Source organism: Myotis lucifugus, unplaced genomic scaffold, assembly GCF_000147115.1.
Source record: "Myotis lucifugus unplaced genomic scaffold, Myoluc2.0 scaffold_0, whole genome shotgun sequence".
In the NCBI taxonomy this organism is placed as follows: domain Eukaryota; kingdom Metazoa; phylum Chordata; class Mammalia; order Chiroptera; family Vespertilionidae; genus Myotis; species Myotis lucifugus.
Window position 1 is genome coordinate 30536988 of NW_005871048.1, and position 19015 is coordinate 30556002.

At 36.3% G+C, this 19015-nt stretch overlaps 1 protein-coding gene across 2 annotated transcripts in view; it reads left to right on the forward strand.

The window, feature by feature from the left end:
• The window catches only part of TMEM161B (transmembrane protein 161B), a 59899-nt gene extending 55270 nt beyond the window's left edge, over positions 1–4629 (forward strand). Inside the window, exons 10-12 of one of the 2 annotated variants that reach the window (XM_006081231.3) lie at positions 212–386; positions 1668–1764; positions 2923–4629. In XM_006081231.3, the coding sequence (XP_006081293.1) occupies positions 212–386; positions 1668–1764; positions 2923–3200 (550 nt within the window). In that variant the 3' untranslated portion in view covers positions 3201–4629. The remainder of the gene's footprint in view (positions 1–211; positions 387–1667; positions 1765–2922) is intronic. The other variant, XM_023750082.1, reaches the window with a different exon arrangement.
• The last annotated feature ends 14386 nt before the right edge of the window (positions 4630–19015 follow it).

The window sequence follows — 19015 nt, forward strand, 5'->3', positions numbered from 1 at the left end:
TTTCGTGAACCATTCATCTATCTGGTTCTGTTATACCAGTGAAAGTACTGTATTATATAGGCAAGTCTGTGGCAGAGTGGGATACTTTTGCTTTATATCTTTATATCTAAGTGTAGGTTTCTAACTATAGGTTATGGTGAACATTAGCACATAACTAACGTGCTAGCATAATAAGATCTTTGAAGCACCATGTCAACTTTTTGATCTGTAGAATGACAGAAGCTACATTCGATACTCTGCGACTCTGGGTAATAATCCTGCTGTGTGCTTTACGGCTGGCCATGATGCGTAGTCACCTGCAAGCTTACTTAAACTTAGCCCAGAAGTGTGTGGATCAGATGAAGAAAGAAGCAGGCCGAATAAGTACAGTGGAGCTACAGAAAATGGTAAGTTTTATACTGTAGCTAAAATGAAAAATAACAAATACTGTGTTGTAAGAAAAAAATAATTTGGTTTCTTTTAATAGATTGTAATTTTATTTTATAATATTTTTATTGTAAATAAATGGGATGATTTTATACAGACATCAAGAGACTTTGATCTGATTTTGGTGTTACAAGACAGGGTCTTTTTAAAAAAATATTGTTATTGTTGAGAATACTACAGATGTCCCTCCTTTTTTTTTCTTCTCCTTGCTCTTCACCACCCAGTTCCCGCCCTGCCCCAGGCCTTTACCATCCTATTGTCTGTGTTCATGGGCAATACATATATGCATATAAGTTCTTTGGTTAATCTAGTCCCACTGCCAACCCCCCTTCCCTCTGTGCTTCGTCAGTCTGTTCCATGTAAAAAAGGGTCTTAATTCCTCTTTCTGCCTTAAGTGCTTTAAGCACCTTACAGTAGTGTGGTGTAAAGCTGTGGTATGTCTACTATTGCTAAGTTGAGATCCTCTAATTGATTGGAAAGACATTACAATATATTGTCAAGCCTTTATGAATTAAAGGGTAGGAAATATTAATTTTAGTGACTACATATATTTTGTTTTAACATTATTCCAAAAATTGACCATGAAACGTAAATATTTAACTTAATGGGGATTCCAGAGGAGGAAAGTGCTAGGAATCCCTCCTGGTCATGTCTTTTTTTTTTCTTTTTTTTTTTTAGATTTTGTGTTAGAGTCCTTTTTTTTTACTTCAGGAGTGTTTATCAACATTCAGCATTTTTCTGTTTGTCCTTTATATCTTTTCATACTCTATAATTATTTGACCTTAAACAAATATATTCATATAGGATGGGGAGTTGATGCTTTTATTTATTAGGGGGTTTTGTTCATGGATGACTCTGCCTATTACTATTATTTAGTTTGATATTTTTTTAGGTGTCTGTCTTTAGAGATTGCTTATTTTGTTTTATATTTTAAATGTAAGTGAATATATACTATTTGAATTTTTGTGGTTATTTTCTTCAATTTATATTAATCACGTAATAACTTTTTAAAGGAAACTATTTTAATATTTTCACACTTGAAGAAACATCTTCAAACTGAGCCTTTCTGAAGTCAGGTTGGGGACATTTATAATGAGGTACAAAACTTATTACCATTTAGTTTCATTTCCATGAAAGGATTTCTTATCTCTTAAACAGTTCAGTTTGACAGTTATTTGAAAGTTTAAATCACTCATAACATGTCAGCCATATTAGACACTGAAGAATGTTGTTGGTTGTAGGTGGCTCGGGTCTTTTATTACCTCTGTGTCATTGCACTGCAGTACGTGGCGCCTCTGGTGATGCTGCTTCACACAACTCTGCTTTTAAAAACACTAGGTAGGTGTGCCCTGGCAACTGGGAACATGTTGTACTTTCCACCTGTGGTTAATAATGCTTCTTGTTACCTACAAGGAAATATGCATCTTAAAATGGTTCCTCTCTTGAAAAGTTTGAATAGGAAACATGGAAAACTTTTAGAAGTTGATTTCTCATGTTGAAAACTCAAGCTCATATGGTTTTATGTTGTGCTTTACTTATAAAAATTGATTACCAAAGGTTAGTTCCCAGATTTATTGAATAACTTGAGTGATCACTGTTGATCTTATTTTATGTTATAAAAGAACTTTTTAAGGTTTTGTTAGTGCCTAATATTTAAATTATTCCAAGATACTTATAAACTTATATGAATTAGAGAATCCTTTTGTGAGTTCTACTTTATATCTAGCTTAAGTTGAAGAGTAGAGATTTCTCCATGGAAGAACAGTTATCCTATAAGTCTGTTAACTAAGGTATCACGTCCCTGTGTGTTGTTATTCAGGAAGTATCTATTATTGTATTGATCGTTTTTCTTGGTGCCAGTGGGAGGAGGGGTTAAGAAGCTAAAAGAACTAAAAGTATTATTTGAGTGGGCTTAGTAGGTACTGTAGAGCTGCTGATAGTTGGAAATGTCCTTTAGGAATCTATGGAACATAAAGGAGTAGCTCAATTGTAAATGATGTGATTCATATCCTATCCAACATTGGAAAGTATATGATGAAAAAATTTCTGGAAGCTATTAATAGTCTTTCACACTAAAATCACAGATAGTTTCTGAGAAAGAAATTTATTCTGATATTCTAGAGGAAGAAAAGATTTCTAAGAAGTTATTGAGTCTGTCTCTGTCACTTCAGTAGAGATAGTTGATTCAGATATTACATAAGGAAAAATTTTTTATTATTTTAGAAGATTTTAGTGTAGCTATCAAAAGTAAATTATACTTGCAGCTTTTATATATACTTTTACGGATGAGGCCAGATTACAGTCTGATCAAGTTGAATGAATATTTTACTAGGTATGTTAAGATTATTATTTTACTTTATATTTAACAAAATAATTTATTTTGCCACAAAATTCTTGTTTTTAATTTCAAATATAAATTAAACAGTTTATTATTTTTAAGAAGAAGCTTTGGAATTAGTTATTCTTTAAGTTTTATTTGTGTCTTGAATTTTCTAGGTCATCATTCCTGGGGCATTTATCCAGAATCCGTCTCTACCTTGCCAGTGGATAATAGTCTACCATCCAATTCTGTTTACTCTGAGTTACCATCTGCTGATGGGAAGGTGAAGGTAACTGTTACACAGATAACAGTGGCACTGAGCAGCTTAAAAAACATTTTCACTCCTCTGCTCTTTCGAGGACTTCTGTCTTTTCTAACCTGGTGGATTGCTGCGTGTCTCTTTTCTACAAGCCTTTTTGGGCTTTTCTATCACCAGTATCTCACTGTGGCATGAATCTCAGTTAACAAAAAAGGATATCCAAGTCACACTTGGGATTCAAATGCCCTTGAAGGGCTGACAAAAAAAAAACAAAAAAACAGAAGAAAGCAAATACAAAGGAAAAAAGAAACATATCAGAGTATCTTGTTTGAAATGCTTCCTCTGTATTCTCAGGGTGAATTAATGATGTTATATGTAAAATTACTGAATAGATTAAGTGCTATACTGTGGCATTGGAAATGTTAACTCCTTGTATTAACTGATGTGAGAGAGGGCTATCTGCAAGGGTAATACTTCTGATTGCCTTGGTTTACAGAAACCTCTGAAACAGTCTTTGAAACTTTTCTTATGACTCCAGTTATCGGTTGCTCTCAGTGGTATTAAGGTACTGTTAATATTCATGTGGCTGCCTGCAGAACACTCTTCAAACTGAGCCATGTTTTAGAGGAGGTTAAGGAGCTAAAGTTGTTTCTGTTGGTAATATATTAGTCACTCTTCAAAGGACAATAATGAAAAAATCCAACAGAAAGGAAGAAATAGCTACTGTATATTACAGTAAAGAAAGCTGCATAGTAATTTTAAATTCAGTGGAGATGTACATGCTTACTATCTACAAGTACTGCTGCTTGAAAGTAGCAAGAGTATTGTTTTAAATGTATTCTGTCCAACTTGAGGGATCTTTTAAAATGACTGGCTTTATGAACATTCGCAATCTTGCTGTTAGGTTTGGAACTCCCATATTTTATTTTATTTTATGATCCTAAATATTTCTTTTTAATTATCTAAAAATATTTATCAATATTGATCAGACTTTTAAAAAATTACTTTGTAATCCTGCTGACTACCTGTATGTATTGTATATATTATATATTAAATATATAATATATTGAGATTATAAAAGATGAAAATATTGGATCCTTATAATATTTTAAGTTGCTGAATGTATGTTAAAACATTGAATGAGATGTCTTTGTGTCTAGAAATTTTCTTTCTTTTTGGAATGAGATTAAAATACATTTTGAGAATTTATTAGAGCAAGCAATTTATTTGTGTTGCCTGTGTGAGAATAGTCATATTTTATACTTAGTTGATTTCTCCCAAATGAAAATTGTTTTCTGTCATTTTCAAAAAATCAGAATCCTTTCCACTCTAAACAAATCTATAGATATCATTTAAATCCATGTTAAATAGGACTTGTTTTACATTTGTGGTGTCCAGAATTAGAAATGTTAAATTTCTATTTTATAGTTCAGAAATTGAGGTGATTTAATTGAAAAATGTAAACAAAATGAAAAAATAAAAGTAAAATTCTTTTTCATGCTTTTTACATCTAAAACCCAAATGAAGGGTTACAGTTATAAAGGAAATGAATATAAAATAAACAGGTTGGTTTTTTTTAACAAATAGTAGAATTTATAAATAAATATTCTTTCATGTAACTGTCTTTAGAGGCTGTATATTGTGTTCAATGCTGTTGTTACTATTGAAAGCAATTTTGAAACTTCTTTTGGAATTACTTTCAAGGCTTGTGATTCACTTTGATTTAAATAATCTCAGTACAGCAAATTCCTGCATTTTGGTTTAGATTAAATGTTTTGCAAATAGTTGATATTTTAAAAGACTGAATAATAGTGCGTAAGTTGGACAAAACTCTTTGGTTGAAAATGAAGTGTGGCTATAGCCCCGTGGTCGGCAAACTGCGGCTCGAGAGCCACATGCTGCTCTTTGGCTCCTTGAGTGTGGCTCTTCCTAAGCCTTACGAGTACCCTAATTAAGTTAATAACAATGTACCTATCTATATAGTTTTAAGTTTAAAAAATTAGGCTCTCAAAAGAAATTTCAATCGTTGTACTGTTGATATTTGGCTCTGTTGACTAATGAGTTTGCCGACCACTGCATAGCCTAATAATACTTCATGTGTATTTCCAAAGAGGCATTCCATATATATTTTGAGATATATTAGCATCACTAAAATTGATTACAGCAAAGTATAACACTTACTTTGTATGTAAAAGTTTTCCCATATTGAACTTGAAAAGACTCTTACCTGATATGACCATTTAATTAAAGAACTACATTTTAGGCCTGGTTGTGTGGCTCAGTTGGTTGAGCATCATTCTGTGCACCAAAAGGGAACCGGATCATTTCCTGGTCAGGGCACATGCCCAGGTTTTAGGCTCGATCCCCAGTAGGGAGCATGCAGGAGGCAGCCAGTGGATTTTCTCCTTCACATCAATGTTGTTCTTTCCTTCTTCCTTTCCCTCTCTCTCTCAAATCAGTTTTTAAAAATTTTTTAAATTATTATTTTGAGTTTCAAAGTTTGTACAATGGATTTATGGGGGGGTGGGAGGCAGAGAATTCATTGTTGGGTAGAATAACATGTATTTCTAAAAATACTATTGATTTACTCTTTTTAAATTTGAATTTTCCTAAGTACACTGATTTACACAAGCTGAACATTAACTAATTGATTTGGTTTAGTTTTTTTAACCTTTCAAAGCAAAGAGAAATGATGGTTGTAACTACTAACTGGTTTATTTATGCATGTTGTCTTTATGCTAAGAATTATATTCTTTAAGACCAAATAATATTTTTTAATTGAGATATAATTGACATATAACATTGTATTTGTTTTAGGTATACAATATAATGATTTGATTTATTGTATGTATTGCAAAATGATTCTAAATATTTTAATAGTCTAAATTACAATTTAGTAGAATTATTTTATTTTTTTATGTCAGACTCTAATCAATATACTATGCTTCAGTGGAGAGTTACTTTTATTATATATTTTTCCAAATTAACTAGGAAATCCTGATAATCTCATTTTGTATGATTTGTGGAATTTTATTTGATATTTGTTCATTTCTCCTCCCGTTCCTGCCCATTGCACTTTAAAAATCAGAGCTTTATTCTCCCTCCTACCCTTGTCTGAAATGAAAAGCATATAATTTTATCCTAATATCTATATACAAATTGATTATCTTTGATATTTTCCCCAGAATTCCAATTGTGTATAAATGACCAGTGCATCCAAGTAGAATGGGTTCATTGTCTTATTATTTCTGATATAAATATCATTGATACAATACTGACATTTCTTTTTGAGTTATGATTCAGAAAAGATATTCATCTATTAATGGAATTGATAGGTCCAGGAAGCAATAACTAGAATTCATTATGAAATCTATAATTGGAAATTCACTGGTTAGATTTTATTCTTTCTAATGAAAGATTAAATTCTCAGTACTACAAAGTATAGGGTCTCAACATTCTCTGAATTCATACATACTTTCTGAGCCATCTCATAATTGAAAATGGTCTATCATGGTCTATGGCTCTATTCAGCAAAATAAAACCAAGTGATTTTTTAATGTGGATCATCTTGTGTCTTCACAGAGCTTTAAGTGGCTTAAAGAATCAGACTTAAACACACTTATGATCTTAGAGTTTGAACCCAGTGTCTCAAGTAGTCACACAGTCTCATGTTTTAACTCCCATGCAGCTCATGTCTATACCTTGGGTTTATAACTGAGCTGATTATATGCCATGAATACCCTGACATGGACACTAAGGATGGTCAAAAGGCTAATGTCAATCTTTCTCTTCTTTAAAGTGGTAAACATTTTTACGTATTTTTTGTTTTCTTTATAAGAAAAAACAGATATAGCTTGTGCATATGCTTGTTTTCTCTTACTAAGGGACTCCTTTTAGCTACAAACTGTTCATTTCTTTAATGGGTCAAATAATTTGTATTTTTCTATTCCATTTGTTTGTTTGTTTGTTTTTCCTTCTACATGCTTATTCCTCTCCTTTCTCCCATTTGGCAAAATGCTTGATTTTCTAAAATAGCGTAATTTTGTAGACAGAATTAAGATTCAAGAAACATCTCATCCCATTAGATACTTTTTTTTTTCACTTATTAAGTATTCAACCCATGCTAATTAAATAGAACTGAACTATCACTATTGCCTCAGTTTTACCATGTTAGATAAAATAAATAGTTTACATTAAAAGTGAGGCTAGATATTTCTAAGTTGGCAATCAGTTTCTCTTTATGTTGGCATGAGAAAAATAGAGTAGCTACTTTTGGCTTCAGGAATGGTTATAGATTATGTTAGAAGACATTCATTTATTTTTAATCAGGAAAAGACTTCACAAACAGAATTTTCTCTAGGAATATTTTTGTTTGTACTCATTTTATTTGTTCAATAAATATTTAAGTGCCTATACTGTTCCAAAGACTGCCCTCGATACAACTATGAACAAAATATCAAAATCCCTGCCCTCCAAGAGCCAAAAATCTAGTGGGGGAATGCAGATAATAAACAAAAATAAATATGAGTCAAATATAGGATGTTAGATAATGGTAAGATCTCATGAGTGGAAGGTGATGGGAATGAGGGAAGAGGGAATATAAAGTTGCATGGCAGGGATAAAGTTAAAATTTTAAATAGAGCACTGAAGGAACACCTCACTCAGAAGGTGATTTCTGAAGGAAATGAGGGTCATCATACTGTTCTTCTCTTATATCACTATTAGAGGCCTGGTGCACGAAATTCCCTCAGTCCGGCCTGCGCCCTCTCACAGTCCAGGAGCCCTCGGGGGATGTCTGACTGACGTGGAGGCGGGAGAGGCTCCCACCACTGCCATTGCACTCGCCAGCACATGAGCCCAGCTTCTGGTTGAGTGGCACTTCCCCTGTGGGAGCACACTGACCACCAGGGAGCAGCTCCTGTGTTGAGCGCCTGGCCCCTGGTGGTCAGTGGGCATCATAGCGACCAGTCGTTATGCAGTGTGATCAATTTGCATATTAGCCTCTTATTATATAGGATAGTTCTTGATCAATAAAACACCCTGATTGCTAGTTGTGAGGTCACTAAAGGGATTTTTAAAAATATGGACAGCCCTGCCTTAACCGGTTTGGCTTAGTGGATAGAGTGTCAGCCTGCAGACTCAAGGGTCCCAGGTTTGATTCCAGTCAAGGGCATGTACCTTGATTGCGGGCACATACCCAGTAGGGAGTGTACAGGAGACAGCTGATGGATGTTTCTCTCTCATCAATGTTTCTAACTTTCTATCCCTCTCCCTTCCTCTCTGTAAAAAATCAATAAAATATATATTTTTTAAAAATACGGACAGCTCTAGCCGGTTTGGCTCAATGGATAGAGCGTCAGCCTGCGGACTGAAAGGTCCCAGGTTCGATTCTGGTCAATGGTATATGCCTGAGTTGTGGGCTCGATCCCCAGGAGGAGGAGGTGTTCAGGAGGCAGGCAATCAATGATTCTCATCATTGATGTTTCTATCTCTCTCTCCCTCTCCCTTCATCTATGAAATCAACAATATATATATTATTCATCCCTCCTTCATTTCCTCTCCCTCCCTTCCACTCTCTCTAAAAATCAATGGAAAAAATATTCTCAGGTGAGGATTAACTGCTGCTCATCAAAAAAAAAAATATATATATATATAAAAAATATGGACAATAATATATATTTCCCTATTCAGTTGGTTTATTGTAAAGGAAGGATTATAGCCATTGAATTAAATGCCGTTTTTTGCTAATAAGTAGTAAACTATACAACAAATATTATCTCACAAGCCCACTTTTATATTTTCTCTGTCAAGTGCATTTTAAATTAATTTGGACATGTTTACATTTTATTTTATTTCAGTAGAACCTTTAAAGACTCATAGGGTTTCAAAAGAGTTGATATGATGTGTCCACTTGGCAGAAAAATTTCACTCACTGCTCTTTAATCTGCCGGTAATCTGTTACACAAAGGTAATTACACAAAGGATAACATGGTTGAGAACAAATTATGATAACATTTTAAATTTATGGCACAGTTTGAGTATATTAAGTACCCATTGTTGAAGTATTAACAACGAGTGATATGTATTTAGATAGTGTTCTACAAAAGATAGCTTTAACATCTGTTTTGTTTATTTGGAATGTATTTTTCTTTATGTGATTCTACAATAAAACAATTTATACTTATGCATAGAAAATTCTAAAAGAGTAAACAAATGAAACCATGTTATATTTCAAATAAGTAGCAATGATAAGATAGGAATTACTATAATTGTGTTCGTGTATATATTTACATATTCTTTCATTTCTATTTTTAACAGTTTCTCAGCATGAAATACAATTTTTTGACATATTTAAATGTTTATTATTATAGTAGGTAGTCCACATACCTGTTTTGGATAAGTGGCTTATATCACTTCTGTTAACTGAATAGTGTGTTGAAACCAAATATCAACATCTGAAAAAACTGGATTATAGAAAAATTTTATTGAAAATTTTTAATTATTAAACATTTTTTTAATTTAGTAATAAAATTTAAAAAGCAACATTACAACAATAGGGAAAGCAGAGTCATTTCAACAGTTGGCACTGGAATAATATATTATCTACATCTTTTTTTTTTTACTGGACATTTATTGTTGCTATCAATTGGTATATATATATTATATCAAGGAATCCCCACAAACTATTTTTCTTTTTATTGAATTTATTGAGGAGACACTGGTTAACAAAATTGTACAGGTTTCTGGTGCACAATTCCACCACACATCATCCATACACTTATTATGTGTTACCCACCCCAAGTCAAGTCTCTCTGCATCACCACTTATTCCCCCTAGAGTCTAGACTAGACCTTCTTCCACCCTCCCGCAGCCCCTCACTCTGGCAGTCATCACTCTGTTGTCATATCCATGAGTTGGCTCTTTTTTGTTGTTTTTTTGCTCATTCCCTCCAACCCCCCAGCCCTTCAACCCCCCTGCCCCAGCAATCCCTACATCATACTATACACAAAAATTAATTCAAAGGGGAGCATATACCTCATTGCAAAAGCTAAATCCATAAAGTTTTTAGAACAAGTCATAAGAGAATATTGGGTAATTCTAGGGATTGACAAAGGTTTCTTAGGATACAAGCAATGACAATAAAACTTATTTTAATAATAAAATATTTCATAAAAATAAAAACTCATCACCCTGGCAGGGTTTGCTCAGTGGTTAGAGCATCGAACCTTGGACTGAATGGTCTGATTCGTTCACGTCAGGGGCACATACCTAGTATCTCGGTTGCAGGCTTGATTCCTGATCCCGGTCAGGGTGCCAGGATGCTTGCTGGAGGCAACCAATCAATATGTCATATCTCTGTCACATTGATGTTTCTCTCTCCCCCTCTCTCCTCTCCATCTCTCCTTCATTTCCTCTCCCTCCCTTCCACTCTCGCTAAAAATCAATGGAAAAAATATTCTCAGGTGAGGATTAACTTCTCATCAAAAAAAAACAAACCCTGTTAAGCAAAGAAGATATCATAGCTTGAGATAAAATATTTGCAGAACATGAGACAAAAGACTTGTTCTGGATATATAAAGAACTCCCAAAAAAGATTAAAGAATGAGGAAAAAATTTAAACAGACACTTCACAGTTGACTAAAAAAGCACAATAAAAGGTGCTCAACCTGTAGCAGTTTTAATACATGATCCTTGTTATAGTTTTCTTTTTTGTACAAGTTCATGGAGGTTCTTAGGACACTGGGTTTTTATCTCAGGTTGCTTTAAAGACTAATTTTTTCATCCTGAGGAAAGAAGTAGAAATGCAGTTGCAAAGCATCATTGGATTTTACACTAATTTTTTGACAGTTCTTTCTGCAGAAGTATGTGTTGAAAGAAAAGGGTGCTGGATGGTTACATAAAATGTTAAATAACAGCCCTGACCGGTTTGGCTCAGTGGATAGAGCGTCAGCCTGCGGACCAAAGGGTCCCGGGTTCGATTCCGGTCAAGGGCATGTACCTTGGTTGTGGGCACATCCCCAGTAGGGGGTGTGCAGGAGGCAGCTGATCGGTGTTTCTTGCTCATCGATGTTTCTAACTCTCTATCCCTCTCCCTTCCTCTCTGTAAAAAATCAATAAAATATATATTTTTTTAAAAAAATGTTAAATAACAGCACTAACTGTATTAAGCATAAAAAGCTTTCAATTTACATGATCATACATTAAATTTGATTTTATATATATATATATACACATACATATATATATACTATCTAATAGAGGGAATATGCTAATTGACCCCCCACACTGTTGCAAAGATGGCGGCGCCCACAGCCAATAAGGAGGGAATATGCTAATTGACTGTCAAGCCCTCAAAGATGTCCGGCAGGGGAGGGCAGTTGTGGGCAATCAGGCCAGCAGTTGGGGGTGACCAGGCCTGCAGGAGAGGGCAGTTGGGGGCGATCGGGCCGGCAGGGGAGCAGTTAGGCGTCAATCATGCTAGCAGGGGAGTGGTTAGGGGGTGATTAGGCTGGCAGGCAAGCGAGCGGTTGGAAGCCAGCAGTCCTGGATCGGGCCTAAACTGGCAGTTGGACATCCCCTGAGGGGTCCCAGATTGGAGTGCAGGCTGGGCTGAGGGACCCCCCGCCCCACCCCCCACCCCCCACCCCACCCCCAGTGCACGAATTTCATGCACCGGGCCTCTAATAAATATATATATATATACACACACACACACACACACACACACACGTATGTGTATATATACATATATATATTTGCCTCTTTAAAGTATTGATTACTAGAGGCCCAGTGCACGAAATTTGTGCAAGCATAGGCCTTTGCAGCCCCTGCTGCTGCCACCCTCTGTGGGGTGATCAATCGTGGAGCCCCCCCACACACACACATTGATCACCCCGGCTGCCTTGTGGCCCCGCTCTGCTGCCCACTGGTTGTTCCACTTAGCATATTAGCTCTTTATTACAGAGGATTACAGAGGATGCTTCAGAATATAAAGGTTCTTGGCAGAAGTAGTAGATTTCAGTTTTAGCATTTTAAGTAGAAGAGTGCTTTCTGGTCTTGTCATTCCAGTTGAGAATTTAGAAGTACCATGTTTGTAGTTATTCAGCTGTATTTGTTGACTTGTAAAGCAATTTCAATAAAATTCTTTTGTATGTTATTAAATGGAACTTTTCCCAAAACTCATTAACAGTATTCATTTTTCCCCCAATTTTTTTTTCTGTTTCATTTTGGATAGTTTTTATGCTATGTCTTGAAGTTCACTAATTTGTTTTTAGAATGCCTAATCTGGTACCTAATTTATCTAGTATACTTTCATCTCAGTATACTGTGCTTCCTGTTCAATATCTGAAAACTTGTTATATTTTTAATCTCTAGTAGTTCAATTTGAGTCTTTTACATTTTCTCCATGTCTCTCCTTAACACGTTTATATTTTACTTTCTTAAACATACAAAATACACTTATAATAGCTGATACATTGTTTTGTCTTCTAATTTTATCTTCTGTGTCATTTTGAAACTGTGTCTATTGACTGATTTTTCTTCTGATTATCAGTCATATTTTCCTGCTGTTTTACATTCCTGAAAAATTTTTGTACGCTGGGCACTGAAGTTTGGCTTGTTGGGTACTGGATCTTTGTGTTTCTTTAAATATTCCTGAGCCTCATAATACAGTTAAGTGACTAGGAAGCCTAGGAGACAGTTTTATTCTTTAAGGCTTGCTTTGAAGATAAAAGCAACCTTTAATTGAGTGTTAGTTTTTACCCTCTACTGAAGAAATACCTTTCTGAGTACTCACTCCACCAATGCCCCATGTATTGATAAGTTTTCTCATTTTGGCTGGTACCTCTCCACCGTTGTTTGATTTCCAAGGGTTATTCTACCTATTCCTTTCTGGTGGTTCTTTCCCCAACATTGGGTAATCTTTTCTGATGCATCTAATGATAGAATTCTGCCAATATCTAGAGCTCTCTCTCTCTCGCATCTCTTCTTTCTGATACAGTGGGTCCTTGACTTACGAGTGTCCCGACTAACGAGTTTTTTGAGATACCAGCTGTCTCTCCGCAGATTTTTTTCATTGAGTTGATGGAGTAATTTGAGTTAACGAGCTCCTTAACGAGCTCGGTCTCAGAACGAATTAAACTCGTAAGTCAAGGCCCCACTGTACTCCTCTCTCTTCACTGGATTCTGCATTCAGGGAGGCCACTGGGATCAGTTTAAGTTCTCTGTTCTATGGCTTGTATATATTTCAATCTGTAAGATGGGCAATCAGTAGGTCACCACATAATTTTCCTTCTTTCAGGGGTCACTGTTCTGTGCTTCCTGTTCAATATCTGAAAACTTGTTTCATGTATTTTGTTCAGTATTTTAGTCCTATAAGATGGAAGAGTACATTTAGTCCCTATTAACTTCCCCTTCACTGGAAGTGGAAGGCCCCAGCTTCGGGTTTTAATTTCTTACTAGAGTCTTTGGTTCCTCACCAAGAGTCTATTCCAGCAGTTCTCAACCTGTGGGTCGCGACCCCTTTGGGGGTCAAACGACCCTTTCACAGGGGTCGCCTAAGACCATCAGAAAACACATATATAATTACATATTGTCTTTGGGATTAATCACTATGCTTTAATTATGTTCAATTTGTAACAATGAAATTGGGGGTCAAAACAACATGAGGAACTGTATTAAAGGGCCGCAGCATTAGGAAGGTTGAGAACCACTGGTCTACTCAGAGGCAGGCTTCCATTCACTTACTATTTTAAAAGATGTGTCACTGAACATCATTTATCAGGGAAATGTTAATTAAGACCACAGTGAAATACCACTATATACCCACCAGAATGGCTAAAAGTAAAAACTCAGACACCACAATGTTGACAAGGCAACTAGAACTCTCAATCAAAGTTGGTGAGTTCCACTTTGTGGTACAGCCACATTGGAAATGATAAAATCATTTTATAAAAAGTTCCAGTAGTTTCTTATAAAACTAAAAATACACTTAGCCATGAACACATGTTTATTCAAATGAAATAAAAATGCATTCTCAAAAAGACTTAAACTGTTAAGTTTATAGCAACTTTATTCATAATAGCCCCAGACTGGAAAGAGTACAGTATGGAACGGGGGGGGGGGGGGGGGGGAATAGCTAAGCTTACAGTGGAGAAACCTGACAAACATCACCTCAGTCAAGTGATCAAGATTAACCTCAGCAGTAAGTTATGTTAATATTAGTATATGATGAGAATGCCACTTTCCCTCAGTGGTTCTCTACCCAAACCTTTAGCATCAGCCTAATCATGAGAGAAACGTCAGAAAAATAGCAGTTGAGAGACATCTCATAAAATACCTGGTATTACTTCTCAGAACTTTTAAGAATATAAAAAAAGGGGAGAGGGCAATTCTGAGAAATAGCCTGGAGGAGACTAAGGAGACATAATGATTCGTAATGTGTCCCTAGTGTGATCCAGAAAGAGAAAAGGGGCCTTAGGTAAAAACTAAGGAAATCTTAACAAAGTATTGGTTTATTATTTGTGATAAAGGTGCCATACTAATGTAAGATGTTGACAGGAGCAACTGGTTATGGGGTATATAGAGCTCTGAACTATGCAATTTTTCTGTAAATTTAAAGCTATTCTAAAAGACAGTTTATTTTAAAAATACATGTGAAGTTTATCTACAGGTTATTAAGGTTATGTAAATACTAGCCTCCAGGAATGCTCGGTGAGTTAGAATATAATGGAGTATTTGCTCTTCTGTAGCAAGATGAGAATAGGACATAGTTTCATGAAGCTAAATTGATAGAATGGAAAGGATTGTTCTTTATTCTAAGGTTGTTTGTGGAGTGTGACTTTAAAATATATTTTGCTTTGAAATTATGCTAATAGTAGATTTTGTCTACTACTATACTACAATAAAATGTTGTTTATTGGGTCCTGAAATAAAAAAATCTGAGAGCCACACAGCCTCTACCAACTCAATTCCCTAAAGCTCTTTTCAGAAATGTGCTCCTCCTGCTGGGTAGAGACAAAAGACTTGCTTCATGGTGTTGCTCTTAAATCTACCTCAACATATTTTAAAAAGTCTAGATGGGTTCCTGATACTTTCTGGCCTCCTGAGCAAAGGAAATAAAAGCACAACAACCAAGTAAAATAAAAGCAAAAATGTCCCAGTCTCATCTGGCATCCAGTGGTAAAAGGAAATGCTGGGACCTTCCAAAGTTCTGAAACCAAGAAAAGAACCCATCAATTTTTTCTTGTCAATGAGGAAAACCAAAGACCCTGGAGAGTAAGGCGGCCCCTCAGGGCAATGCGTTCAGAAGGTGAAATTGGTAGGAATCTGTTCGTAATGGAACCCAAAATGATTCATCATGGGTTTTTGTTTTAGGGTGGAGTGAGCTGGGGTGTTTTCTTCCTAGATTACAAGAGTTGGAAGTTCCACTGACTAACCTTTAGAGCAGCGGTTCTCAACCTGTGGGTCACGACCCCTTTGGCGGTCGAACGACCCTTTCACAGGGGTCGCCTAAGACCATCCTGCATATCAGATATTTACATTACGATTCATAACAGTAGCAACATTACAGTTATGAAGTAGCAACGAAAATAATTTTATGGTTGGGTCACAACATGAGGAACTGTATTTAAAGTGCCAGAAGGTTGAGAACCACTGCTTTAGAGGTTATGGGAAGTACTTTAAACCTCCATCAACTCCTACAACTGCTATTGCCTTGTGTGGTAACAGTTAATTAACAAAGCAAGGCAAAGTTTCCAGTGTTCTCATCGATGGTCATACCTCTATAAACTAAGTGTATGTTTTACTGATGTGTATCCTTCATTCAAATGTGCATCAGTTTTCCCAGCAAACATTGTGGTTACTCTTTGCCACTATGACATATGCTATGCATTTAAATGTGAACAAGAGAGTTTTGCCCTAAAGTGGCTCAACTAGTTGAGAGACACGGCTGCCTTACAGTGTGGTAAATGCTTTGTTCAGGATTAATGCAAATTTGCTTTTTAGAGAAAACTTGATGAAGGACAAAAGCTGCCTTAAAAGTTGGAGTTTGTGTAGCTGAATGTGTGAATGTTAAGAAAGCAAGCTATTAGACGTTATCAATACTCTTAATGTTACGAGTCATGAAGGAGGAACTTCAGACTTAGCAGTTGGAGTACTATTGAAAGGAAAAGATATAGTCTGGAATCATAGATATGGGGATAGCAGTATGAAACACTATTTGAACCACTGTTTTATAAGTCTGGGGATCTGGATTATAAACATGAACTTTCTTTGAGCAAGGTTACTCATTCATAAGATGAAGGGGGAAAAAATAGATGGTCTATCTCAGTCTCTCCTAAAACTCTTGTTTATCTTTGTCGTTGCTAATGAAACAAAGCAAAAAAACACTAAGTGTATAGAACATACATTTATCCAGAAACAAAGCTGGAGGAGCCTAGAGATGGGGTTCAGAGGAAGTTCTGTCCTGCAGAGAGGCAGTCTCAACAGCAGAGTCCACAGTCAGCCCAAGGCAAACTCTGTGATGGTCTCAGAAGATAATTATTTGCTACAAGGCAAAATGAAAGGTATAGCAGTTGTTTTCTTTGATCTCTTCCAATTAACATTTTCTGCAGAATTTGCAGTTGCTTAAGATGGCTGATTCAAACTAATACTTCCCTTCGGTTGGAAGGCATTGGAGTTGCTGGGAATGCAACTAAGGGGAAGCTGAATTACAGGCATGCCATTCCGTGTTGTGAGGTATGTTGATGTGTATTTCTGTCACGTATAGGACTGGCTTCTAGAATATACCTAACTCCTGCTGTGGACTCATCCAGCATCATGTCATGAGAAGCTGGGCCAGAGATGTGTCACCTAATAAAAATATGTTATTTTTCTGGATTTTGTGAGATCTCTGTGTTTTCAATGTTGTAATAATTATGATTTGATGTTGCTTTTAAGTTACTAATTAGTTTTAACCTAATTTTATATGCATAATTACATTTTTTTAAAAAGGGGTCACTTAATTGTTTATATTTCAGGATCCATAAAACCTGAATGTGCCCATGTTTAATTCATCTAATGGGACTTTAACTCTGTCTCCCGTCTGCTCCAATAATCAATTAGTTAACAGACAAGCAATAATAAATTTGTCCATCTGGCTGCTGGTATATAGAAGTACAAGAAGGTACCATTTTTATTTCACATTTAGACATACAAATCTTTACAAAGTAACTGCCTGGTTGAAGTAATGTTTTCACCTGCCTGAGTCTCAGTTATATGTAACCAGTTATTCCAATATTCTGTCTTACTGCCATCTAGTTCATTTTTTGTTTAGTGCTGAGAGGATGACAAAGGCACAGGAATAGTTCTGGAGATGAGGATACATTGTCACCCAAGAGGTAAGTAGGCCAGAAGGAGGCTGAGAACTTAGCCTTGCCCAGCCACATTCCGTTTTATCATCAGCATGACAGTTACAGAAGCTGTGGACAAAGGAACCTTCCTCACTAGTAAACCTCTAAAAATAGCTTCCAGTAGCCCTAGAAGGTGGGCTGGTTTTTAGGAAGCTGCCTCCAGAACCGCATAGGAAGAGGATACCTAAAGAAACAATTCTGTAAGCCTCCCAAGGGGTTTAGAGCTTTCCTAGGCTTGGTTTTTTTCTTGGATGAGTGGGAAAACGGTTAAAAGATTTGGCATGTGGAAGAAGCTGATTAGACGGATTAAGCCCCAAAGTGAGATTAGGTTTAGGTGGGGGAGTGGGTTAGAGGCTATTTTGTAGGTAAGAATATGTAAGTGAAAGGACCTAGGGAAGGTAAGACACATTAATTCAAATCCCAGCTGTACTACTTAATGCGGCCCAGTTTCCTCTGCTGTGTGGTGAGGATAACAGAACCTTCCAGATAGGGTTGTCATGAAAATAAACTTGGGATGATCAATGACTGACACATAGAAGACCAGTGCTTCATAATCTGGAGTACACGAATGACCATGAGAAGGGAGAGTGCTCAGCAAACTCAAAATGTCATGCAAATGTTTCGTGTGAATATTTTTAGGAAGTGGTTCATAATTTTCACAGAGATCTATAACTAAAAATAGATTAAGAATCATTGTAGTAGGAGCTCATTTATGTTTGAGAGTGAATTGCTAAGGGACAGGTCTGAAATTCTCTAGAAATAGAATAATCATCAAAAAGTAAGGGCTGGGACACAAGACAGAGGTTTTAGTGGGAAAAAGCAAATCAAGTTGACACTGATTAAACCAAGTAAGTATATATTTGTAGTGAGTTCTCAGTACTATTCATACATTTTGTAAATATATTTGTTTTGCAATGAAAAGAATATAAGGTATTTTTATGCCATGATAATATGACTGACAATTTCAATGGAAGTAATTAACACATTGTATGCGGGAAACGTATTTATACGTTTTACGTTGACTGTAAGAAGTAGAGCCACCTGTTAGTGCACGATAAAAACTACCCGCAAACAATGTATTAAAATAGCATTGGGGTAGGAGTTTAAAAATTAAGGACAAGGTACAAATTGGCAATTACAAAATAGTCATGGGGGTGTAAAGTACAGCATAGGGAATCCTATATAATAAAAGCCTAATATGCTAAGTGTCCAACCGTTCGACCAGTCGCTATGATGTGCACTGACCACCAGGGGTCATACGCTTTGATGGGTAGGTTAGCTTGTTGCTGGGGTCCAGCCGACAAGGACTGGGCGAGATGGGCCAGACATGTCCTGGAGCCCTTCTGTGGTCCCTCTCCGGCCTTGATCGTGCACCCGTGGGGGGTCCCTTGGCCTAGCCTGCACCCTCTCTCAATCTGGGACCCCTTGGGAAATGTTGTTTAGCTGTTTTTGGCCCAATCCCCACAGGCCAGGCCAAGGGACCCCACCGGTGCATGAATCCATGCACTGGGCCTCTAGTATCTACCTATATATATAAAAGCCAAGTGACCATAACGACCAGTTGCTATGACACACACTGTGGCAGCCAACTGGCCTGATCAGGGCCCCATCAGCTCCCCT